Genomic DNA, 26,261 nt, shown 5'->3' on the forward strand with positions numbered 1-26,261 from the left:
GGCATCTAGTCTAGAAAAGGTTGAAAATGCAGCCGACCTTGGACTGATATATAGGGTAAGGGTTCAGAAAACCTGCGACCAGGCGTTCTTTTTTTCTAACTCTTTTCTCCCGCTGCGAAAAAAAGAACGCCTAATTGCAGGTTAGGATTCAGAGAACTGTGGCACGTCCCACAGAGCACCCACCTGGGGTTTTAACTCATCAACAAGCAAATTCTCCTCACACTTGCCTCTATGCATTGCCTATAGAACTAGTTGAAGGAACTTGTTTAAATATCAATAAAACAAGTTGTCTTGTTAGTTATTTGGTCAATACTCATATATACATTCTTCTGATTTCTTCTGAACTGTTTGGGAACCATATATGCTGCTATACCGAGGATCATTTACTGGCCCTTTACAAAGCATTAAGCTTGGGGAAAATAACATCAGGCAAGTCACTTCAGCAAGATGTCTAGGTGTTCAAATAGACAGTGCACTCAAATGGAACATTCATGTCAAAGAACTGTGTAAACGTTTCACCCAGAAACTGAACCTTTTGAGATCATTGTATTTTTTTGCCAATTCCTGCGAGAGTAGATCGACTTTTATTTTAAAGTAATTTTACCGTCTGTAATGAACGGGTCGTGTGGCTCAACACTTTTTAGTGACTTAGAAAAAATCCATGTGCGTGCCGCTAAGATAATTTTCGGCTTAGACTGGTTCACCCCTTCAGAATACGTACTGCGTCAAGCAAAGTGGATACCATTGAGGCAAATGTACATCCGCAGGGTACTTTGACCTACTTTGTTTTGTCTTCAAATGTGTATCTGGAGGTGCTCCGGTCCAATTACAACACTTGTGGACGGAGCAGAAGACTAATTACAATCTTAGAAGGAAAAATTGCTTGTCAGTACCAAGACCAAAGACTGACTTTCTCAAAAAGTCGATTACTTTTGAAGGGGCCACATTATGGAATTCTTTGAATAACGAGGCCCGCCTTAAAGAATCGTTGGCAAGTTTCAAGGGTGCTTTGAAAGTATTAGGGATTTAGAGGCTGTGTATTTTTGTTTGTTTGGAATGCTTAGTTTGTAGTCTTTATTTGTTATTTAAGGGTTTAGTTAGCTTCAATAGTAATTTGTAAACACGACCACATCAGCTATGCTGCAAAACATTTATCATAAAAGCTTTTATTATTATTATTATTATTATTATTATTATTATTATTATTATTATTATTATTATTATTATATTATTATTATTATTATTATTATTATTATTATTATTATTATTATTCGGCTCAATGTTCAAATTTTCCCTACCCTACCCCACAACTTCTAGGGAGCTTCTCAGCGACCCCTACCCCTGCGAATTTTGATTTTAGCTCTCATTACCTCCTTTACTGGATAAAGACAAAATTGGGCTTCATCAGTTCTTTTCCAGTATTTGCTAGATTAGGTTTCAAACTAATAATGCTCTTTTCAAAATTTATACGCTGGAAAGTATTAGAAATAATGATAGTCACCTTCCCTGCCCACCCCTCCCTAACCTTATAAAAGTGCCTCGTTGTCAGTCACACCAACAGTTGTATGCAAATCATTTCGCGACGAAATCGACGCGAGAAGGAATGCGGAGCCACGTTTTGGCCGATTTTCCCTTCGATATGTGGTTAAATAACTCAAATCCGTGAAGAACAACGATGTAAGCATTTAATGAACGTTCAGAGACGCAAATTTCGTCGTTGGATGTTAACTTGGAGGGCCCGCTGTCTCTAATAGATCAACGGCATTTAGGAGACGCCATTTTGTAAATTTGTACCTTGTTCTGCGTCGCCCAAATAAGAAAACATGACGAATCTAGAGGGAAGTAGTCGCAAGTGGACACAAGATGAAATCATTAACAACACGAAAAACGTTGTGCGGGGGTTAGAAACTTTGAAAAATGAACATTCGGGGATTTTGAATAGTATCAACTCGAACCACGATAGCGATGGCGAGATGGAGCTAGAGAAAGAAAAGGGATCTATCATTCAAGAATCCATTGAGAAGATTGAACTGGGACTCGGAGAAGCTCAGGTACGTGTATTTCTGAGAGGTTTGTAAGGGAGTTTTTTAATCGCTGAAAAATGGGTGTATCAAATGAAAACATCAAGAAAACACCCCTGTTAGCTTGCTTATGCAAGCTCATAATTGCAGTGCACTATTTATGACGTTCTTGGTATGAAACCACGGTTCCTAAGATTTTCACGTGTAAGAGTAAAGATCAACTTATAAAAACTCCCGCAGGTTTATAAGATTTAACTATTTAACTATAAGCGAAAGAGAATTTCTGTCCAGATTTTCTCATTGCTACTGTACTAAAAATTTTATCAATCGCAGCCGATATTTTTGTTTAATTTCTTATCGCATTTTGAAATCTATCCTGTACTTTTGTCATCAAGAAACCCACAAGCATTCTAAAACTCATGAGGCTTCAATGTAATGTATTTTTGTCGTTCCTTATTCAATTAGAGTTTAAAATTGTAAGTACAATCACCATTTTTTGCAGATTGTCATAAACGTCTAGTTGTGATTTTGTTGATTTGAGAAAAAAGGCTTAATTATGTTACGATCTCAATGTATTTTGAAACTTTAAAACTCTACCAAATAATTCTTGAATTCACCAAAGTTAGAAAATTCAAATTGGGTGAGAAATTGTCCTTGTTCTCTACCAAATAAAATTAGCAGTCATTAGGAACTTCAAACAATGGCAAGCACTGGAAGTGTTTGATTTAAATTATTTAAGAGCGTATGTCAATAACTTGTTTTGAACTATAGGTGTCCAAAAGAATAAAGACAACAACTTACTACAATACCTACATGTCTAGAAACATAGCTTTTGCCATATGTGTGCACACTTTAATTAACAAAACTGTTTGATAGATGGGTTTGCATTTCTGTTGGGAGTTTATTGTGGGGTGATAGCCAGGCCAACTTTACCACGGCTGTCTTCAGTTTTGTTGTTGAATATTAAGTCAATTTTCAATAATATTATTCAGAGTTTCTAAAATTCGTGAAATTATGTTGAACATGCTGCCCGGTTAAGTAAAAGCTGCTTTTCTGGTTTCTCAGCCTAGAATGCGGACAAATGAAATATGATTCATATTTTTGAATTAAACCCAAAACTGTAATCTATATGTAGTGTTCCTAGATTAACCTTTTTCAATGTTATTTATATATATTCTTTGTGTAAAAGGTGATTTGTTATCCTCATTGAAAGGCATTCACAAACTCTTCAAAACACTCTTAACTGAGTAGCTTTGGAGAGAACAAAGTTTTATAGTATACAAAACTAAGCTATGATCAATGACCGCACTTAAGTGATTAATTTCCATAAACATTTAAAAAATGCCAAGAATCACACTATATATTGGTCCAATATCTAGTAAGATATTTTGAAAAGCATTTTTCGATAAGGCTAGACTGTAATTATGAGACAAATGTTACTCGTTTGGAGAAAAAAATATGTAGTAATAATAGTTTTGTTTCGAAACAAATCAGTTCAAATTATTTTTTTTCTGTTCTAGCATGTTCAGTTTATTTATGAATATCATACTTTTTAAAAATTCCAAAAAGGCATGAAAATATTTCGCACCTCTATCTACATGTAATGTTGCTAGACAGTCAAAAGTTTATCATAAAAATATTCCATGACAGTGCTACATGTACCTCTGGGAAGTCTAACACAGGCTTCAGCATAGAAAGTGAAAGCAATATATTATTAGTAATTCACCCAATGTGAGTTAAAGGAATTTTATCTTAATACTAAAAATAGCTTCATGACTGATTCAAAAGATTTGACGGAGCTTTGTATCTGTGAATTTCATGCTACGTGTATACAGTATACTGCAAGAGGAAGCCTCAGAATTTTCATCATTGGAACGTTTGTGAAGCAACTCCAAGGTTACAGTCTTTGTAGCGGATGCTAATCTTAGTTTCTGTACACTATTATATGCAAAAGTCAATCAAAAGACCATCAAAAAGACATTCAGGTTATTTTGAACACTAGTAGTGTTATTCCCAGCCACATGTTCAAGATAATGCTCTTTTCTAGTTTTGTGTTTTGAAAATTTCATTTGTACTACCAAATTAGCAGTGAAGGTCTTTCAAAAATGACTTCCAATTTAAAACATCTTCATTAACATGAGACAAATTCTCATTCCAGTTAGATTCTAAGAACTACTGATACAATGTAAATAATTCTTTTACATACTTGGGTTTTTAAAAAAATAGTATAATAACTACAGTTAACTCACACCTTGTGGACACCTCGTTATTATGGAAACCCTGTTGTTAGGGAGGAGTTGAAGTCCCGGCGAACACATGTATGAATTACTGAAAATAGCTCCCGCTACTACGGACTTTCTCTATTGCGGACACCAAATTGTGGTCCCAAAGCTGTCTGTTTCAGTGAGAGTTGACTGTACTGGTAAATACTGTATAGTTATACATGTATCATCATACATATTCTACTTCTCATTAGTTGTTATAAAATATATGCCACTTTGTTGATGCTAATAGTTAATTAATTTGTTTTATTTTTGTTGTTTTCTTGTTAGGTTATGATGGCGTTATGTAGCCATCTTAGTACAGTCGAGGCCGAGAAACAGAAATTAAAAGCTCAAGTACGAAGACTCTGTCAGGAAAATGCGTGGCTCAGAGAAGAGCTTTCAGTTACGCAGCAGAAACTACAAGAAAGTGAACAAAAAGTAGCTCAACTTGAGGAAGAAAAGAAACATCTGGAATTTATGAACTCTATTAAAAAATATGATGACGTAAGTACAATTCGCTCTTTCATTTTCACATCAATGAACATCCTTGCATAAATTATACTGCTCTAGTATGTTTTAAAAAGATTGTTACATTCTAGTAATTTGTCAAAAGATTGTAACATTGATCCTGTAATATAATGATCACATTCATTTAATATTTTATTTTTCCATTTTTCATGTGTTTGCCTTTCGTGGAATTATTCACATATAGGATAAACATATACATGTAAGTGTTACACTATTCTTTTTGGTTTTAGTTTTATGTTGATTTGTTGAATTAAGAAAGACAAGCATTCAGTTTACTCATCACTGTAATTTTATGGGTTTTGTTTTTCACTGTGCAGCGTGTTTGCTTTGTATTATAATGATTACTGTATTATTTGTGTTAACTATATCACTGTTCTCAAAGAACAAAAAAAACGCCACAGTTTTACCACTTACAGTCAACTCTCGCCTTGCGGAAACCCCGTTATTGCAGACACTCGCTATTACGGATAAAATCCAGATCCCCGGAGAAAGAGGTTTGACTGGAAATGACTCACGCTATTACCGACTCTTGCTATAACGGGCACTAAACGACGCCCCGAGCGTGTCTGCTATAACGAGAGTTGACTGTATAACAGTAGAAATCAAACTTTTTATTTTTTAGCAAAGGCAAAAGATTTTACAAACTGGTATGAAGTAAAAACATATTGTGCAGCATATAAATCCTGTCAGCGGTCAATATACAAATAATGTTGTAGTTAGGCGTTTTGTATTGTTCTGCTCTCTTGATATGGGTTGATACTGTACACAACTGAAACATCTGCTAACAGGCCTATAATTCTCTGATAATAATGTAGTTGAGTGTACAATCTGGCTCATAAAAAATGCAACAAGAATTACTTGATTGTTGAAAAACTGTGTAGAGAAAGATTTTTCAGTGATGATTAAAGTAACTTCTTTTGGACAGGACGAAGGGATTGAAAATGACATCAGTGTTGAGGATATTCTCTCACATGACGAGGACGAAACAGAAGTTGATGGTATGTCATTTGTTTACAGCAAGATTTGGATTCAGTTATATGTTGTTCCAGAAAATATCCATATCCTTTCCCCAGGTGGGGTTTTCCAGTTTAGCTTGAGTTCTTAAGGCCCCCACCCTAACTGCTTTGAAATTTAAAATGACCTTCCATGGGGTGGGTATGGATATCTTCTAGTAGTGTGCAATTTGTAAATGTGTATGAGGGGGTTAAAAGTGCCAGACAAACAAAACTTGGGAGATTCACTGGTCTTTTAGACAAGATTTTGGATGGGATCATTTAGAGCAATACTTGTTTGAATGAAATCCTTACTAACTGAAAACTAGGATATACCAAGCTTGGAACACCCTGTTTTAACTTTTGAGTATTTTGAGTAACTACCTTATTATAGGAAATGAACGCTTGTGCTAATTAAGGTATTTGAAATTAACGGGACTTAAATTAACGCGAATTGAAGGAAAATTACTTTCCAATAAAGGAAATTAACGTGAAAGAGAGGTTAAAATTTTAAAATGAAGGAAATTAACGCGAAGAACACAAAGAAAAAAACACTTGTTGAGACAACAGGAACAAGTTTATTTTACCACTAGGCGTATAATCCTAAACGTAGGGGTAAAGCGAAGGAATCTGACCGCCTCGAGCGTTCTTCGTAGTTTCAGTGATACCGGCAGATTTCTGCCCTTATGAAATAATGCCTTTTCCTAGGAGTCAAGAATGGCTGGACTGTATTGAGAAACCGGGGCCAAAATAATGGAAATTAATAATTAACGGCACGGAAATTAACATTAACAAAAATTAACGCGACTTAAATTACCGTAAAGTTCCGTGTATAAGCCGCACCCGTAGATAAGCCGCACCCCCGATTTGGAAGCTCAAATTTTGGAAAAAAATATATACACCATAAAGTTTGAAGTTCAAGTGAAGTTCTATTGGTAAACAAACAAGGGCAAACAAGCACGGTTTCGAAACACTGACACGGTGGTTGTTGCAATGTTTAATATAAATCAAGTCTTACGAAAGCTTAATTTCACTTGTCATACCTCCTTTTAGTTTGAGTTCACAATATCTTAAACTTGGATGCTCTCTTGATATCATTTTTTCGAGATTATCACTTCTAAACACTCATGAAACACTTGTAATTCGTTCGAATCGTTCGCGAATGACGAATGCTTAGTAGCCAAGCTCTGAATTGTAGAGAGGAGTCTGGGCATTAAAAACAAACATGGCGGCATTTTCTTCGGAAGAAACCACGTTTTTATTTCAAGATTCTTGGAAACTGCTACCCGCAACAGAATAAAAACTTCATGCAGAATAAGAGTTTGTTAATCCAGCAGATGTATTTGCTGTGAAGGTCAATAAAAAACCGAAGCGGTCGGCCATTTGCCTTGTGAGTATTTGCGTTTATCTTGGTGCCTTCTCGCACGCGGCGGAAGGACATGATTCGAAGTGACTGGCAGACTTCACTGCAAACAGCTTTGCAGAGGAACTAAAAGGTAGTGAACAACAACAAAGTTTTCAGGTTGTTATATGTTTATTCAATGACGTCTTGAGAAGTTTTTATGAATATTAATTGGGCCTTTGAGAACTCCAACCAGAGATGTTTCCGTAGATAAGCCGCACCCCCGATTCTTGACTTGAATTTAGAGGAAAAAGGTGCGGCTTATACACGGAACTTTACGGTAACGCAAATTAAAGCGTAAATTTCCTATAATAAGGTACATCATGTCTCTGTATATAGTTTTATTTCATTCTTTATGTTCATGTTTTTGTCATAGATGAAACATTAAGTCAGGCATCATCAGCAACTTCAGCAAGTGCATCAGGAGTTTATGAAATCCCAGCACGGCTCAGAACACTGCACAATTTAGTCATACAATATGCATCTCAGGTAGGAATTTACCCCTTAAAACATGTTTTTTTTTTGTTTGTAATAATTATTGTGAATAATTTTATTTTAATCACTTATTAAACCAAGCATTGGTAAATTTACTTGTACCTGAAGAGTTTTTCACTCCCCTTACCTGTGGTTTAAACTTTTTAATTATGGTGTGCGACGAATCAGATAAAAGCTGACAAGCTGCAGTATCTTTATGTGGTACTGTTTATTATCCCGCACAAGTTGGTGCTAACTCTTGAGTCTGTGAATAAAACCCACGTGGCCATTCAATTGAAAGCTACTGAGCATTACTTTTGTGTGGTACCATTTACTGTGCAGTGCAAATTGGTTCTAATTTATAAGTCTGTGGATAAAACCCTATTGTGTGACCATTCAAATGAAAGTTACTAAGCATTACTTTCATGTGGTACTGTTTGTTATGCTGTGCAAGATGTTTTCATTTGGACCACCCAAATTAAGCTATTGTGCAGTACCGTCATGTGGTAATAGATGCTGTACAAGGTGATTCTGATATTTTAGTCTGCAGATGAAACCCAAGTGTGTTACCATTCAAGCGAGATCTATCAAACTATATTTAATTTATTTTTTTTATATTCATTTTTCGGGATTTTACAAGAGGAAATTTAAGATTGTTGTTGCATATAAAATTGCCCTCTTAGGAGTGAAAGGTATACTAAACTGACACATGGTGTTGTTAGGGTCGATACGAGGTGGCAGTTCCTCTCTGTAAGCAAGCACTAGAAGATCTAGAGAAGACTTCAGGTCATGATCATCCTGATGTTGCTACTATGCTTAACATCCTTGCTCTCGTGTACAGGTAATGTGGTCCTATCACTACTTTTGTATAATTTTCACTTGTTTCTTTGCTCAATGATGGCTCATTTGTGGTAAGTTTATGTCTGTTTACTTGGTCGTCATGGCTACTGACCACTTTAACAGTAGTCTAGTCAAGTGTTTAACTTTTACTCATTAATTCTCAATGCTGATCAAAAGTTAATTTCTCCTTGCTGTGTTGATGCTTTGTGAAGCTGAGGTGAAGTTGGGTAATGTCTTAATTCATTACCAAATTCTCCAAACTAAGAAATGTATATAATCAGCAAGGAGAATATTAAAAAACTATTAATTAATACAGTATTTTGAACTGGTCAGGAAATAATCCATTTTATAGCATGGTTGTTAGAAGGGTTCTGTAAATTCTTAATGTTATAAAAATGTGCTAATTAATAATGTAACTGTAGGCATAGTAACAAATTAAATCTCTCACTGAAAATATTTAGAAATGATATGAACATTTACATGTACATGTATATGTAGTAAAGTTTATGGCACAGCTGTAAGTGGGCGATAACAGGTAACGTACAAGATATGCTGCTGTATCTTAGGCTTCGTTTCCTTTATCAGATACAATATAGTTCACCCTGCAGTAGATCTTCCTAAGTGTGTCCTTTGGGACATAGTTAATTTCCTCATGCACCCTGTGAGACATGTCATAGAGGACGACAGAAGCTTGGATAGGATTAACGTCAAGAACTTGGGACTTATGTCTGGTGCCAGTTCCGAGGCATCAATGGCGGACAGTGCTATGACAGACAGCGAGCTGTCGCTTGTGTCTGGCATCATGTTTGAGCAACACGACAAGTTGACAGAACACATGGATAGTGTTGAGCAGACTGTCGGACAGTACTTGCGGGTTCACATTGGAAATCCACTGGCTTCAAAAGTTTCTGTATAAATGGGGAAGAAATGAAAACTACACTGCAAACTTTGATGGTTTGAAATGATGAAAATGTACTTTAATAGATCCATGCAGCGACTGAAGAAAGAGAGTTTCACGATATATAAAATTCTTGCCCTTTGATGACATCTTTAGGTTTACATTTGATGGCGCTATTGGCTTTAAAGACAAAGTGGTGTTCTACGCCTTGATGTAGTTTACAGATCTATGTTACAGTTAATGTTATGTTCCTTATGTTGTGGGACCATTATTGTTTAACGAATAACGTTTTTTCTTGTAATTGTGTTGTGAGCAAATTAGCCATGTGATAGCTCAAATGCATCCATGTGGGCTTCATTAATTCCATAAAATAATAAACCAGTATATTAACACAAGGGAAGCTAAGGGAATTTAAAATTAATTTTTGTGATGTAAAATTATTTTAACATTGTAAATGCTTATAGCAAGAAAAAGTCATTCCAATTTTTTTACTAAAAAGCAACAATTGTATTTGTACCATAAAATTATCACAATTGGCTTTTTGTAATCAGGAATATCCTGCACAATTTGTGGGTGTCATATAAAAGAGCTATCTAGTAACAATGAATAAATTTAAGTAAAATGCTATATAAATTTTGTAAATGTAGAAAAGTTACCAAATATATCAATGTCAATTTCCAGGAAATTAGAATGCACTGCGGACTCTTGTGTGGTTTCTTTGTGGGATGCAAATAATTATTCAAAGTGTTGCCAAGGGTTATTTCTAAGATTTCAGTGATTTGAACTATTCCTTTCATTTATCATTGTTCATTTTTGCTGTTGCCCAATGTGGCGAGCAGTTCTCGTGTGCCATACTCTTGTACTATGTCTGTACACACACATGCTGCAATCCATGGTCTTGTAAACCCTTCAGTTACAAGATATCATCTCAGTGGTGGATCTAGGGGAGGGGACCGGGGTTCGCGGTCCCCCACCTTATATTTTGGCCAAGTAGAGGCCCAAAGAGCCAAGACAAATTTATTTCAATTTAGCGGGCCCCTTCCTTATTCCACGGCCTGGATGATCGGGCCCCCTACTTAGCCTAAGGTCTGGATCCGCTACTGCATCTATTTTCTCCTTGCCATAACAGTACATTGTCAAGCAAACAGGTAACGAGAATAAGAAAAATGATCAACTTGGGGATGTTGTCTTAATGTAACTCCAAATTCTCGAGTAACACAAAGGAAACATATGGCAGACAGTGAGGAGAATTGATCGTCTGAGCTTTGGACTGAGATGGCTGATCCTTAGTATTGACAAATTCCTATTTTCTCTGTACTTTTTCGTAAAAAATTCCCCGTAAGACAGGTCCCGATAATATAGGATGTGATCCCTTTGGGGAAAAGGTCTTGATTAAAAACTTAATTCTCCAGATCAAAATTCAAGAAAAAGTATGGGGAGCAGTAAGGAGATTTGGATTCCAAGATGTGGACATTTTAGTGAATCAAAATCAACACAAACAACTGTATTGTAAAATCAACTAAATAGTTTATTGCATGATCAAAGCTTACATTCAAGTCTCTTACTTGTTGGAAGTTTTCTCAGCATTCTATACTTGTAATGCACATTTTGGTTGCATTTATCATCAATTTTTTTTTCATGAAATCAAAGTTCACATTCACTTCTCTTTATTTTCTTGAATTGTTTTATCCTTGTTAATTTACATCAGGCTTTTTTGCTGCATATACGCAGCGTCATATCATTTTCACTGAGAGCCGATCTTGATATTTTAAAATTCTTCTTGAATGACTTACGTCATAATAATAATAATAATAATAATAATAATAAATATATTTTATAGCGCCATCCAGGCCTGCTCTAGGCGCTTTACAAATGTCATACATTTTTGTTGTGAGTACCATCAAATCATTTTCATTGACTTTGACCTCGCATTTATTTGTTGTCATTGTTTGAGGGTTTACGATCATTGTTGCAATGTGTCAAACATTTTGTTCTTACTGGCACATCAGATCATTTTTACCGAATCCACTTGCCTTCATCAATTTATTTTTTTCTCCATTGTTAACTTACGTCAGACCTTTTGGTTGCGTCGCACAGGTCGTTTCTTTCCCACCTGCATCTCTGGGAGAAGTTGTACAAGAAAGATTAATACAGCTTGAAATAAGCAATTTAAAAGGAGTTTTCTTCAAATATAGTGTGCAAAAACAGTATATTTAATTAAGAGTACTGGAAGAAAGTGTACAAGCTTTTAATAGGTATATATTTTAGAAATTTTCTATTTCAATATTAATAATAACCAAGTTACCAGTTTTTAAAATAAAAGTATACGAAACAGTAGGAATTCCAGTTTAAGCCAAAAGCTAGGGAAGAGGTCTACATTAGCAAAGCACAATATATTTTTATTAGTAGAAGTTTAGTGTAATAGCATATGTTTTGGAATATTCTAGGAAGGTTAGTTGCTGTTTCTTTAACCAGTTGATAGATGAATTATTAGATTATGATTATCCTTTTATATAAAATGTAACTAAAACATGAACTCAAGATGATGCAAGAATTTCAAAAAAAAAAATGTCTACTCCTGTTATGCAGACTAAACTTTATCTAAATTAGGTTAGAATGTAGTAATGTAACCATTGGTAACAAGCAGAATAATCCTATTTTCCAGTGTGATAGATAGTTTCGTTTTCTCAATTATATTGGTAGAAGTGTTTTCAGGGTTTACTCTGGAGATCCCCTAAAAATTCTTAAATTCCTTGGGACAGTTTTTTTTTGGTCTAATGGGACCAAGAAATATTATTTCAATGTGTAGGGGGGGTTGGGGGCCTTTCCCCCCCCTCTTTGTAAAGATTATTGTATCGGATACTTTCAAAAGACCAGTTTCTACGTTTAGGACTTACAAGTGAATATTTTGTATGCACCAATAAAAATTGGTGTTTACAAAATGTTCAAATTGTGGCAAAGGCGCAATGCTATACCCTCTAGGGTAAACCCCGTTTAGGAAATACTGTACATGGCATGGAGAGATGTAGAAAATACTGTATGAGGTGGAAATATTGCACACTGAAGATGGAATATAATACCACCAGTGTAAAACAAAAAATACCCAATCAAGTATAAACTACCTCTGCAATGCTTGTACTGTGAAATATCCTACATTCAAGTGGCTTGATTCTTCAGCAAACACAAGAGCCTATATGCCTCGTGTCTATGCAAAAAAAGTCCAGTTAAAAGTGAGATGTATCACAGTATATGTTAACAAAGCATGGTATATATAATTATTTTACTCCTCGCTACCAAGATTTCAGTGAAAAAAGGTGCAACATATACTAACAGATGTCCTGTATTAACTAAATACTTGCTGTATCATCGTCTGCGTGGATTATATATTACAGATTAGTGCTGTCAAGAAAGGAAAGAGTTGTTGAGTCAATGGAATGCTTATAGTAATTAAATCACCCCTTTTGCAGTGCAAAGTTGTGTTATTGTTACAAAATATAGGTAATTTTTAAATAGCATGAGCTGTCAAAGTGAGCGTTTTTCTAGGCACACCCTTGTGAAAAATTTAATATTTCTTATAACAAATAGTAGATCAAGCATGCGATTAAAATTGAAACAGATATTCACAGTGAATTATCATTAAGTTTGACTTGTTAACAGACTAAAACTGAAAGCAGAAAGTACATTTAGTGCAATTAAGGTAGCATGGGTTTCCTGGTTGGACATGTATTTTTGTAAAATCACATTAAACCATCTAGCATATCATGTAACAGATAAACTACATTGATTTTCATTCAAATATATCTTGACTTGTTTTGTGTAACACACGCACTGAATAGCATTTATAATATAGAAAACCGTGGATCTTAAATAAGAATTAACACAGACATTAGTGAAATATTTATCCAATTCTTACTACAGTAAATTAGTTTTAAATTCATTTATTTTTTTTAAGTACTCCTGTTTCTTTCTGAAAATTTGGTGGTTCATTCAGACAATACATGTATCTCCTATAGGTCAAGATTTGTCTATATTCTCTTCACACGTTTGCTTGACAGTGTACTGATCTTGTAAGGAGAAGTTGGATTTATATCACTAAAAGTAAAGCTTATAGCCAAGCACTTTAATTGAAAAAAAATACAGCAGTGCTTAATAAAGATTTTTCTAATACCTTATTAATAGAAATCCTCAAAACAGCTTTAAACCAAGTTAACCAAATTATAAGTCAGCTGCATTAACAGAAACTTGAAAACCTGAATATTATAAAAGGTTTAAAGTAACTTGTAATTTTATTATGGAAAATGTGAAGACTATTAATAACCTTGAGTAAAAAAAAACAACAACGCAAAAATCAGTTTTAAATCATCTTTTCCTAAGAAGCTCTTTATAGAATTTATTTAAAAAAAATCATTTTAGCAAAGTATTACAACCGTAAACTGAAATATTTATATTTTTATCGTAAGTTTTTGTCACTTTAATTAAGGTGTTAGAATGGTACAGCCATTGCTCTTATGCACCTAAGAAAGTAAGAAAAACTATTACAATAATAAAATTTTATTTAATATATTCTTTGTTAATAATATTTAATATATTCTTTGTTTAATAATCAAGAAGACTGTAATTGCAGCGAAAGACGTAGAAGCTTTTAAATTGACGGAAATAAGTGTTTTCGACCACATGTTAGATATCCTTGTAATTATAAAAATATATATATATATATATCAAAAATATTTAATTGTTTTAAATTTATGATATTTAGCTTGGACACGGAGCTATGAAAAAAGCACCTTGAATTAAAAATTTTAATTTTGAGACTCCCATACAGTCGGATTGGCTCAGCAATTGTAATGATCTGTTTGAATTCTCCTAAAATATTTATTTGGCCCTGGCTTTCTTTGGCCATATCAAAACTTATAAGGAATAAAATGCTAAGGTTGTGTTTAAAAGAATTAAGGAATGAAATAATTCATAACTATTAATATCTTTTATGGTCTTTGGTAGCAAAAGTTCAGTGTCTTAACTCATACAGTATTTGAAAAGTCTCAAGTGAACTTTGAGAAACCTATTCCCTTGGGAATTGAGAAAAATAAATGATAATTGTCTTAACGCCCGTTGAACTCCTGTCAAAGTATGGTCAATAAGAAAAAAAAACGAGATAGAGGCGTTTTATTGTGCTGTCTGGGTAAAAATATTTCAAAAATTTGAAATTTGCCATTCCTTTGTTCTCCACAAGGACAAATTGACAAAAAACCTTTCTGTTTGAAATCATAAGGTCTTTTATATTCTTTTGCAAAACTATTTTAATTTAAAAATGCCTCACGTAAACATAAACATTGCGCTATGAAAAGAAAAATATCTGAAGTAAAACACTGATCTGTTGGACGCGTGTTTTCTCTCTATTGGAAAATCATTTAGATTAACGCTTAGGAAACATGGATTTTCAATTAATAAGAATTCGTAATTAAAAGTTATTAGGACATTGAGCTTCTTTCATGAAAACTAAATTTAGAAGAAAACAACTTGAAGCAGCGAAACCAACTAAAAGCATCAAAGCCAACAAAAAACAAACCATTAAAGTGCTGCCGAGAAATCATGAAAACACGAACGTCAAAATAAACACGCGATATGTGTAACTGTTTGCTTAAAAAGCCAATTGCGAAACATTTGTTTTGCAAATTCGCATTTTTAGCATACCGATAATGCGTAAAATAGGTTACCATTTACAAAGGGGCGTACAAACATTTAGTCTGCAAGAACAGTCGGTTCTTGTCTTTTTTTTTACCCTAGTCTGTTGCGAGGCGTGAAATAACACAGCTGTTTCCGCAAGTAATATGTAGTAATATTTAGAAGTTGCGAGATTTTAGAACAATGTCTTAGATTGCAAGAAAGGTTGACCTCGAAATTGTGACACCATTAATTATTTTAAGACAACTTTCGCCGATGACCCGAGCGTCTAGAGTTGAATAAAAAAGTTTATGGTTAACGTCTACAGCATAAAATTTTTATTTAAACTTACCATTTTGTCTAATGCGTGTGTTGTTTCTTCCACTGAGCGTCACAAGAGTTGTTTGTCTTCAAACTTTGGTCAAGAGGTTAGAAATTTATACCCAAACAAATACAATTGTGACTAACAGTCTATAAATATAAATTCTCAAGCTAAACACCAAGCTCTTTAGAAATTTCGCCAGCCGAGTGGGCGATTTTTTTTAGCAGACGAACGGTTGTTCGTGTCCGACTGAAACCGTTCACAGAAACTTGTGCAATTTAAGCTTGAAAAAACCGTTATTCAATTATGTATGAAAAAGAACGTTTGAATATATTAATTGAGGGTCTTTGTGTGGTGTTAATGTTTTGTCAACTTTATTATAATTTTAACGTAAAACACTTCATGTTAATACCCTCTATATTCGTTGAAGCGTGGACCATTTTTTCAAACAGACTATAAAATAAACAGGTAAACAGACTTTTCTGGCGTAGAATAAATAGATAAACAGACTTTCTGGCGTAAATAGTAGCTTAAAACGTGGTGTATTACTAGAATTTTCGTAACAGAGGGCTAGACAAGAAGTCTGCCTTAATAAATGGGTTCATTGTATTGTCGAATTGTGTTCTATGCTAATTTTTCATTAGAAAAGATAATTTAGCGTGTTTGTGACTGTTTGCAAATAATGTATAACGGTTATAATGTTGTTGTGTATTAAAGCAGGCATCCGTGACAAAAAGTTCATTATTTATCACAAAAGGTCTCCTATTTCAAAGAGAGTATAGCTGTGAAATCTGTTCTCTAAATTATTTGCTACTTTAGAACTAAAGCGTATTTGTATATATAGAACTACCTATAGAATATTTATTAGTTGTATATTAAAAAGTTGTTTTGGTTTTACGCGCTTACGTCGGTATTGTAGATGAACCTTTTAAAGATTTATCCTTTGAATTAAAAATATGTATTAATTTTAGTAGTGTTATTAGCTGGTTATCTCTTCTTATTATTTATTATTTTGTTTACCTCCTTCTACTGTGGAAATTGTGCAATGATCATGCTTTTAAATTTTAACTAATGGTTTAAGTCACATTGTATCAAATTTCCTTTAGAGTGAACTTATGCGTGTAAAGTCACATGCGAGATTTTGCTTTATAGCTTGGCGGATAGATGCCATTAGGGGTAAAAAAGCTGATATTTCGATCTGTTTTCTAGCGTGTTATCTTAAAGAGAAAGGGAAATTTGGAAACATTTCTGTTTCGCAAGAAACGAGAAACAGATGTTGACTGAAAGCTAATGCCGCGCAAGCTTTGCCACGCGTATGATCACAGTATTGTAGAAATAAAATTTATAGGTTTTCTATCGCTTATGCGAAGTTGAAAACTGTGCTTAAATGCCCTTTACCTTACCTGTTTTTACAGAGACCAGAACAAGTATAAAGAGGCGGCCAACTTGCTTCACGATGCCCTGACGATCCGCGAAAAAACTCTAGGCGAAGACCATCCGGCGGTGAGCAGTGCTGTTGTGATTTATATTTGATTAACGTAATTGCTAGAGCTCTTTCTCCTCTCCTTTCCTTTCCTTTAATTCTTGTAAAACCTCAATTGAGGCATTTAACTTTTACCTTACCTGCGGTAAAAAACAATCTGATAAAAACCGAACTGAATTTTGTAAGCGTGGATGTCGTTGAGCGATTTCGTTCGCTCTGTTAAGCATAGCTTTGTTCTGGTTTGTTATCTAGATCTTCGATCAAACCGAAGTTTCCAAGGGTTTATAACATTCACTCGTTTTTCAACGCCCAAAAAGCCAACTTCCAAAGCGCCTGTTTTCATTGTGGAGCATTTAAATGCCGTATTAGACTTTGCTCAAGCGCTCGAACTTTTCCTTACGTGACGAAATTTGAACATTGGTCGCTCGTGGGGGGGCGGGGGCTTCAGCTGAAACTGATACGCACCCCTTGAATTGATTTTGTTGATAAGTGTTGATATTTGCTCTCCATAAAAGGAGCGTCAACGTGGCGTTGATTTCCGCTCTGAGGTCAAAAGGTCTTCAAGCTGATGGAGCTTATAACATGTTATAACTTGTTTATCGGTCTTATCTGGCGTGCGATAAAGAGATTTTATTTTCAGATTTTTAGTTGGCCAGCCGCGGTTCTTGAAATCTCGTTCAATATCGTTTAGAGCGTGATATGTCTGTGTTAGTCTGTCAATATTTGGTAAAGTTGTCAATATGAGACTGATAACCGTTTTATTTTTGATAAAAGAGGTTTCTATTTTAGTCAGCAACTTTAAAAAGTTGCAAATCAAAACGCCTCTTATCGTGACAAAAGAGCAAATAAATCATTGACGATTTAAAGCTGCTAAATATTTATTTTGTCTAGTAGTATATTATTTTGGCTACTGTTTGTTATAACCTCTATAAATTGCTAAAATTAATAAATATTAGCTTAACTTTTAGTTTTGAACGCGACGGCCCGAGACCGCTAACTCATAACAATTCCACCTTCAAGAAAACCACGCCAACTTAATTTTGTGAAGTTTGAAGAATTACCAAAATTGTATCCTACCGAACACGAAAGGATTCATTCGCTCGTCTCTTTCGAACGCAACTAGAATTTCCCGAACCAAAATTGGTTTAAGTCTCGGTGTCTCTAAACGTTTTGAGAAGTTAAAGTCTTTACCACAGATTTGTTTTTGTGTCCTTTCTTTAATATTATTCAGACTATTCAGGAAACAGTGAAAGGTCTCAGGTAAAGTTTATTCAACAAAACTATAAACATCGGGTAACAAGAGGTGAAACATTGCTAAACTTCTAAGCATTCTGGCTTTTTTGCGGAAATTAACGTTGTTCAAAGCCGGATTTTAAAGGCTCATCCATCTCAGCCAAATGAGCCTCAAGAGCCGCAGTCGTATTTTGTTTGCGTGTGGCCACAGCTAAACCTTTTTAACTCTCGATTTTCTGGCTAGCCTCTGTTGCAAACGAACTAAACCCTATTTTAAAGGCACTTTCAACTCATTTAGTGAGAACTTTATTATACTTTTGTACTTCAAGTGCCACGCAGCACAAGGAATTTTTTTTCCATTTTATCATTGATTATTAAACCCTGGTATAGCCAGGGTTCAGTTCGTCTGCAATGCAGGCTATTTTCTGGCCGGTTTGTTTAATTTTTTTTAGCTTCTTTGGCAGGCTTATGAGTATGGACAACTGATCTTTTTATCTACATTTTTAGGTGGCTGCAACTCTCAACAATTTAGCAGTTCTTTACGGCAAGAGAGGAAAATACAAAGAGGCTGAGCCTTTGTGTAAGAGAGCCTTGGAGATTCGAGAGAAGGTAAACAACAAACGGCTAAGTTTTACTTTATTTGATAGAGCGGTTTTCCGGTTTCATTAGAGAGTTTTATTGGTGTCGAAAACAAAAATAAAAAAACCGCAATGAACGCGATAACGCAATTAGCCAATCAGAGCTTAAAGTTGAACCAGCGCACACCCGTGCCAAGCGCGGGAAAACGTGCACCAGCTAAGTCATGATTGGTTTTGGTCTTGGTCCTGATTGGTTGAAAAAAAGCATGCTGTACAGGCCCGCAAATGATCCCGACCCGCAAATGATCCCGGGACGCAAATGATCCCCAAATTGGACCGCAAATGATCCCGGGACCGCAAATGATCCCAAAATTGAACCGCCAATGATCCTCGGACCGGAAACAGTCGCCTAACCGTAAAAGTTGGATATGCGTGGACTAAAGAATTTGGACAGGGGATTTAAATTTATTTAATCCATTTCTTTATTAATAATACAACAATTAGAAAAAACAATTAACGCGAGAGAATGTACCGTATTTGAACGATTTACTAAAGTAAATTCAAAACCACAACTGTATCAATGTAGCTGATAAATATGCTTCGATTAGTAACCTAAAACGTGACATAAAGTTTAACAATCCAACCAACAGAAATATGAACTCTCTCCAATCAAGGGATGATTTATTTGCGGCGAAATGCTTTAAGCTGATAGCCATTCACACGCAGTCACGCAGCGTTCATAGCGACATTATAAATTTCTAGACGTAAAGTCTGGAAGAAAGTTGAGTTTTGTTCTGATTTCATCATATCGATCTCCGACTCTTGTTATCGAGCTACTCTCTTTCGAAATCTGTGGTTTTTTTTTCTTTGAATGTCTTCATCAAGTCACTGAAATAAATTCTGACACGGGCAACTAAAAATTCCTCAAAAATGACTCATTTTCGCGTAGCTTTCAGTACAGATTAATTGACAGTAAGAAATTTGCACGTGCAAAAGTTGACAGCTCTATGCGTGCGGTATGCAAATAAATTTACCCAGAGACGCTGTAACCGTTTACTGTATTTCATTTTATATTTGCAAGAAGAATTGTGAAGGAAAATGTGTTTTCAAATAACGGTTTCAAAATCTGTCATAAACTCCAAAATTCGCACGTAGAAATTTTGTGCGCTTCCAAGGAAAAGGAGGCTCGTGTCTACCAAGGCAGCATGTACAGGAAGTGGCTAATAGACAGCAGAGGCGTCTTCGAAGATTCATGTTTATTTTTTAGGTGCGTTTTCTAAATGAAAAACTTAGATAGTCACATGTTATTTTGTTATTTCGCGCGTTATTTTCACCGCTTTTAATCGTTGCGTTTTATTATGCCCGAGGCACTTGGTCTTTTATAAAAATACATCCATAGACGATTCATAAAGTCCACGCCATTCCAAGATTTTTGTATCATTTACACAAATCATTTCCGGTACTGGGATCATTTGCGGTCCAATTTGGGATCATTTGCGGTCCCGGGATCATTTGCGGGCCGGGATCATTTGCGGGCCTGTACAATGCTCGCGGTGATTGGTCAATACACCTTTCTCAAATTTTTTGGACCAGTTTTTGAACTGTCAGTTCGGCAAACGCAAAACCATTGAAAATCGCTCTACTAGGCTTTCTAAGCTGACAATGGCTGAATCTCAAAGTGTTTGCTAAGGTTTTGCGTTCGCTAAATCTTTTGTTCTCATTCGTACTGTTTAGGCCCAACTGGTGACGTGTTTGAATAAGATAATTTTTTTTGTTATCACTGCACAGAGCTTTCATTTTTTTTTTCTTCTCTAGACCCTTTTAATTGTAAAGTTAAAACCAGTGTGGTTGGTTGCAGGTGTTGGGCAAAGATCATCCAGATGTCGCCAAACAGCTGAACAATTTGGCCTTGTTGTGTCAAAACCAAGGAAAATATGACGAGGTATGTTGAACTACAGTCAGAGAAGACCCGGTCAATTCTTTCCTGTTCGAGAAACGTCGAAGTTTCAACCCAAAAAATCATACACTGATGACGCTCAACAGAGATCTGTGCAGTTCCTCTGATTCGCTGTTACTTACGCGCGAGAATTTAAACGAAACGTTCAAGCAAGCAACCGTGGACCTGAAGAAGGCTGTTTTGGCCAGCCAAGATCTAGTACCTTCCAAAAATCACAAATATACGTTGTGTCGGCCTCTGTTTGTATCATAGAAAATTTAAAACCAAGTAATAGACAATAGAAAGTTTTAAAGCGAGAAACAAATAAATAAATATAAAAACTTCGGCTAGTAGGTAAGGTTTTGTGCGTTTATACCAGGTTTCTACCTCGCGCTGTTAAATAAATTGGCCTTTTCCACTGTACAGAAGCAAGCAGGCAAAGGGCGAATTTTACCTGTTTAATTTTTTCTCTATTTTTGTTGTTTTCTACAGGTGGAACAATATTATCAGCGTGCTTTGGAAATTTACACAACCAAGCTTGGTCCAGATGATCCTAACGTGGCAAAAACGAAGAATAACTTGGTGAGAGTAATGGCTCATTTTCGAAAATTTAAACGAGACTCCGAATTTTCTTTTCTTCTTTGTTTTGTGATCTCCAATTTAAAATGTACTTATTTTTTTTCTTTGATAGGCTTCCGCTTATTTGAAACAAGGAAAATATAAAGCGGCTGAAACACTGTACAAGCAGGTATGCTATCATTTACAGACGAAATCCATCAGGAAATCGAGAAATATTAATTTCAGTTGGACAAAGATCGAGTACCAGAAGAATTTAAATCCTATTGCCTTATTTTCTACCCTTTGTTAAAGCTAAAGATGTAAGTAATTATCCGTGATGACACCAACAACAATTTCTTATCAGAGCCTGAGAAAATGAATTTCAAAGTTCACAAACTGTAGCTTAAATTTCACATGTAGCTATTTTATAAAATCGTCTTTAAAGCGATTCAGTGGAATTGAGTGGAACTTTGGAAAATGTTTTCGATGTTTGGTGTTGTTAGAAATGATTTCTTTTGATAAGATATTGCAATCAGTAACACAGAAGTTTGCAAGAAGATGTAAATAATTTTGGTACAGAATTTTTGTTTCCAATTAGTACTTGAAGTCCTGGCGGATTCCATCTTAAAGATGAATTAAGTCCGTTTGGTCTGGTGTTTTTTGTGCTCACAAACAAAAAAATAAATATTTTTTTTTTTTTTTTTTTTTTTTTTTAAAAAAAAAAAAAAAAATTCGTTTTTTTAGGGGAAAATTTTTCCCAGTATAATTACAAAAAAAAAAAAAAAAAAAAAAAAAAACCCCCCCCGGTTAACGCAATTTGAAAGGTTCACCCTCTAAATTCTTATTTATTAAATTTCCTTGCTTTTTGTTCCCAGGTGCTGACTCGAGCGCACGAACGGGAATTTGGGCCTGGTACCGAGTCGTCCCTCGAGGATGACGGAAAACGCGGGAAAGACAACGCGCCATACGGCGAGTATGGCGGCTGGCACAAGGCGGCAAAAGTGGACAGTCCTACTGTCACCACTACCCTCAGGAATCTTGGAGCATTATACCGCAGGCAGGGCAAGTTTGAAGCAGCGGAGACACTCGAGGAGTGTGCGCTGAGGTCCCGGCAGAACGTATGTAACGTAAGTTTCGGGAACTGATTACATATAAACTTGCTAATGATTTTTGTGACTTGATGCTTATTACAAATCAAAACTGCTGAACATTGGAGAGTTTTTGGTTACAATTTCCAAAACGACACCGACTCGTCGAAAAAGGAATTTTCCACTTTTCAGTGGAAACAGTTTATTTGATCGGAATTTTCTCCTTTCCGGCAGCTAAACTACATTTGGTTGTAGAAAGATGTCGAGGCACTCAAAGCTGAGATGGTCATTTTAGTCTTTTTGACTGTGGTACCTTATGCCCCTTCCCCATTATCAATCAGGGGGGTTGATTACATTTAAACCTATTAGCAACAACTTTAAAAGGGAGAGGAGGAGGGGGGTCAGAAAGAAAATTATTTGATTATTTTCCCTACAGGGGCATATTTTTAAAAGAAAAACAACATTTTTAGGAGTGTGTCTGAACTATTTTGCAAGTGACTGTAGCCAGGCTTTTCCCAGGAGATTTGTTCAGATCTGGAACTACGTTGTAATCGGTTATTTCAAAAGCAAAGTACTGTTATCTTCGCAACGTTAATCAAAGTAACTTCATTGCAATCCGTTTTTAATTTGACCAGTTTTAAAACTCGCTTTCCATTTTGGCTTTCTTGTATCTTTTACGTTTTTTTATCGTTTTCATTATTTTGATGCAGCTCACGGAATGCCTTCTCTAAATTTTTGGAACATAATTCTCTCTCGCCAGGCCCTCGATGTTGTTCGCCAGACCAAAGTGGCGCAGCTTCTGGCTGAAGATGTCCCTGGCGGCTCGTTCTCCCCCAGCAGTGTAGCGTCTTCCTCGCCCTCCTTGAACGGCAGCAGCAGCAAAACGTCCATAGACACCGAAAAAGACGATCCCAACGACGATAAGAAAAACGGAAAACGCGAGAAGACGTTTTCCCGCCTTAAAAGAACGCTGAGTAGCCGCGGCCAGAAGCTGATGGAGAAAATGGGCGCCAGCGGTACACGGCTCCAACGGTCGTCGTCACGTGACAACCTGGCCCACCATGCCAAGCTGTCGCCAGCAGATAGGATTTCTCGCAGCACGCCTATGCTTGCACAGCCACAATCAGATCACGACAGGGGCAGGTCGGGGAGTGTTAGCACCAGGGGAGGTCCGCTGGGGTCTTGACGAGTTGATGCCCCGTGGCGTCGGCAGCAAAAACTAGATAGTTAACTAATAGATTGTCATTTTTGTCAATAGCAAGTTTTGATTTATTTGGTCTGGTTTTGTTATTAATTTGAAATAAAAGCTTTATCTAACTTCTCTAGTCATATCGAACAAATTCTGCTCGAGAGTCGGTTAAAAGAGCTGTTTTTGTCAGATTTATTTTTTGTGTTGTAAAAAAGTACCTTTAAGTAGTAGAAAACCTAGAAAATAATGGAACGACGAACTTAAAAAAAGGCTGATCTTTTCATGCGACAGAGGCCTGTTTTGCTCCTATAAGCGAAAGCCATTATGTGTGATATTTGCTGCAGTGGAAACTCGACATCAAATCCTAGAGTTCAACGAGAACTGAGCCTTAGAAAGAGAGACAAAAATCGATTTATCGATAACTAGAAAACGTTTTGCAGTTATTTGGTCAAACATCGTTACATGTGTGGGTTTATAATTATGGAAAATTCACCGTGTCTAGTTGAGAGGATAGAAAAAGTAGCCTTTAGTCCCTGAAAATCTTAATTTATTCTGAAGCAGGCAGAAGAAGAGAATAAAGAACTAAGCAAACTGTTATCGTGATGCAATGGCAATTTCTCATAACCAACGTTAAAGAAAATTTATGGCAACCTCTGTGGAGAATCGACATTGCAATCTGGGTCTAAAGCGATTATCGATTGAGTGTCGTAAAACCAAACCACAAGTAATCACTCTGGCCAATCAAAAAGGACACAAACAATCCAGTGAACCAATCAAAACTCGAAGCAAATACATGTCGCCAACACGAAGCGCGGGAAAACGTGCGAACGAATCACGATTTGTTTATGGTTTCACTTCTGATTGGTTGCATGAAGAAGTGGCGCGATGTTTTTAAACCAATCAGTAAGCGTATTAGTGCAAACCCAAAGCAAACGCAAATTACTTTCGACACTCAAGTGAAAATCGCTCGAACTGAACGTTATTAGTATGTTACATGTAATAATTAATTAGAATACTAAAACAATTTTAAAAATTGTCTAAATTGCTTCCTAATTTGTGATTTTTTTTCTTTATTTATTCTCAGTTTAGTTCATTTGTAGCAGTGACCAGCAAATAGTTGTAATTTCTTCTCAATCTTCAGACGATCAAAATCAAGATAAATAATATTTAATTCGGGTAGTCGTTGTCTTAGGAAAGCTGTACATAAGTGAGTCACCGCTTGAGAGAGGATATGAAATAATTTATCGACAGACTGGGATTTATGTTGCTAATTAAAGTATTAAACACTGAAATGCCTTCCAACTTTACTTCACATGTCCTAAAGGTCGGGACACACTAAGCGACAGGTCTGCGACAAGTCGCGCCGTGTGTACTGCTTTAAAACAAGTCGCTGCGACAAGGCGCTTGTTCGGTGTACACGCAGCGAATTTGGAAGAGTGGGAATGTGAACTAGTTTTCCAATTCAATATGGCGAAAATACATGACGTTCTCTCATTGCTTTATAAATATATTGTCGCAGAAGTGTGCATACGCTGCGACAACGCTGCTTTTGCTCATTTTGTCGCTGCGATCAGTCGCACGAATTTAAACTGGTTTGAATTCGTGCGACTGATCGCAGCGACAAAGATTGTCGCAAAAATTGCGCCATGTCACACGAGACAACATGTTGCAGCAATTTGTCCCCACGACATGTTGCAGCGACTTGTCGCTTAGTGTATCCCAACCTTAAGACTGCAAAACAGCCCGTATTTGAAGCGAAAGATCAATCGCTTCCTACGCCCTGCTTTGTTGGGCTGAACGCGCCCGAAGAAAAAGGGTGGTTTTGCGGTCCATTTTGTCCTTACGTAGAGACGGATTTCGCTCTGAATTGTGACAAAGTATACTTGTATAGTGGAACCTCGATTTAACGAACCTCTATATGGCGAAGTCCTCGATATAACGAACGATATTCTTCGCCCCAGTAATAGTAAAATATATGGAAAAGAACCTTGATGTAACGAAACCTCGTTATAACAAACATATTTTGCCAGTCCCTTGGCCCTTCGTTATATCGAGGTTCCACTGTAAATGGACGGGGAAAATATTCCACCATTCAGATATATTAAACCAGTCCTTGAATTGGTCGCATTTCGCGCCGGTCCTAGACCTTTTAGCCTCAAAGGACCAGAAATCTGGAGGTGGAGGGCAAAATATCTGGAGATTTCAGTAAAAACCGGGAGACGGATTAACTGACGGACAAAAATAACTAAAACCACGTGCAAGTAATTCCTGTTTCGTCAGGGGTGTACTTGCTTTACGCGAAGTACGCAAGTTACTCGAATTTCGCAGATTTTTTTAACATTATAGTCAACTCTCTATTAACGGATTCCTCTATAAGACGGACACCTGGTGATGGTCCCTGCCGTTTTTCAGTCATTTTACCACAGGTAGCCCAAGCTCCTAAAGGAGCCGTCAACATATAGACCGCATACGACATTGCGTAATAACGTTATTATAAGGGTTTGTATGGGAATATAACGATCGTAAAAAATAATTCAAAATAGAGGAAAAATATCCAATAAAATTCACTTAACTATCCTCTTCTGTCTATATCTTGTGTTTCTATGCCGTTTGGAGGCGATTTGAAGCCATTTCAGTGGGTTTTAGGTTCGCTGGTTTCCTCTCTATATATAGAGAGGAAACCAGCGAACCTAAAACCCACTGGAATCGCTTCAAAACGCCCCCAAACGGCATAGAAACACAAGATTTACATAGAAGAGGATAGGTAAGTCGATTTTATCGGATATTTTTCCCT

At 36.1% G+C, this 26,261-nt stretch overlaps 1 protein-coding gene and 1 long non-coding RNA gene across 3 annotated transcripts; both read left to right on the forward strand.

Annotated features, from left to right (window-relative positions):
* The first annotated feature begins 1,566 nt into the window (after positions 1 to 1,566).
* LOC144636808 (kinesin light chain-like) lies at positions 1,567 to 24,759 on the forward strand. Of its 2 annotated transcripts, XM_078496007.1 has the most exons (13): positions 1,567 to 2,051; positions 4,574 to 4,789; positions 4,998 to 5,012; positions 5,739 to 5,811; positions 7,584 to 7,696; positions 8,404 to 8,522; positions 16,818 to 16,905; positions 18,626 to 18,727; positions 20,555 to 20,638; positions 21,125 to 21,214; positions 21,324 to 21,380; positions 22,066 to 22,317; positions 23,039 to 24,759. In XM_078496007.1, exons 1-13 carry the CDS (start codon positions 1,824 to 1,826, stop codon positions 23,462 to 23,464), a joined length of 1,863 nt encoding a protein of 620 aa, XP_078352133.1. In that variant the 5' UTR covers positions 1,567 to 1,823; the 3' UTR covers positions 23,465 to 24,759. The 2 variants fall into 2 exon arrangements, with proteins under 2 accessions (XP_078352133.1, XP_078352134.1); XM_078496008.1 differs by lacking the exon at positions 4,998 to 5,012.
* Positions 15,018 to 16,043, forward strand: LOC144636864 (uncharacterized). The gene is made up of 2 exons (XR_013567638.1): positions 15,018 to 15,870; positions 15,903 to 16,043. It is a non-coding gene; the product is annotated as an uncharacterized LOC144636864 (long non-coding RNA).
* Positions 24,760 to 26,261: the final 1,502 nt, after the last annotated feature.

The sequence above is a fragment of the Oculina patagonica genome, chromosome 13 (genome assembly GCF_052425735.1).
Source record: "Oculina patagonica isolate OP01 chromosome 13, crgOcupat, whole genome shotgun sequence".
Taxonomy (NCBI): domain Eukaryota; kingdom Metazoa; phylum Cnidaria; class Anthozoa; order Scleractinia; family Oculinidae; genus Oculina; species Oculina patagonica.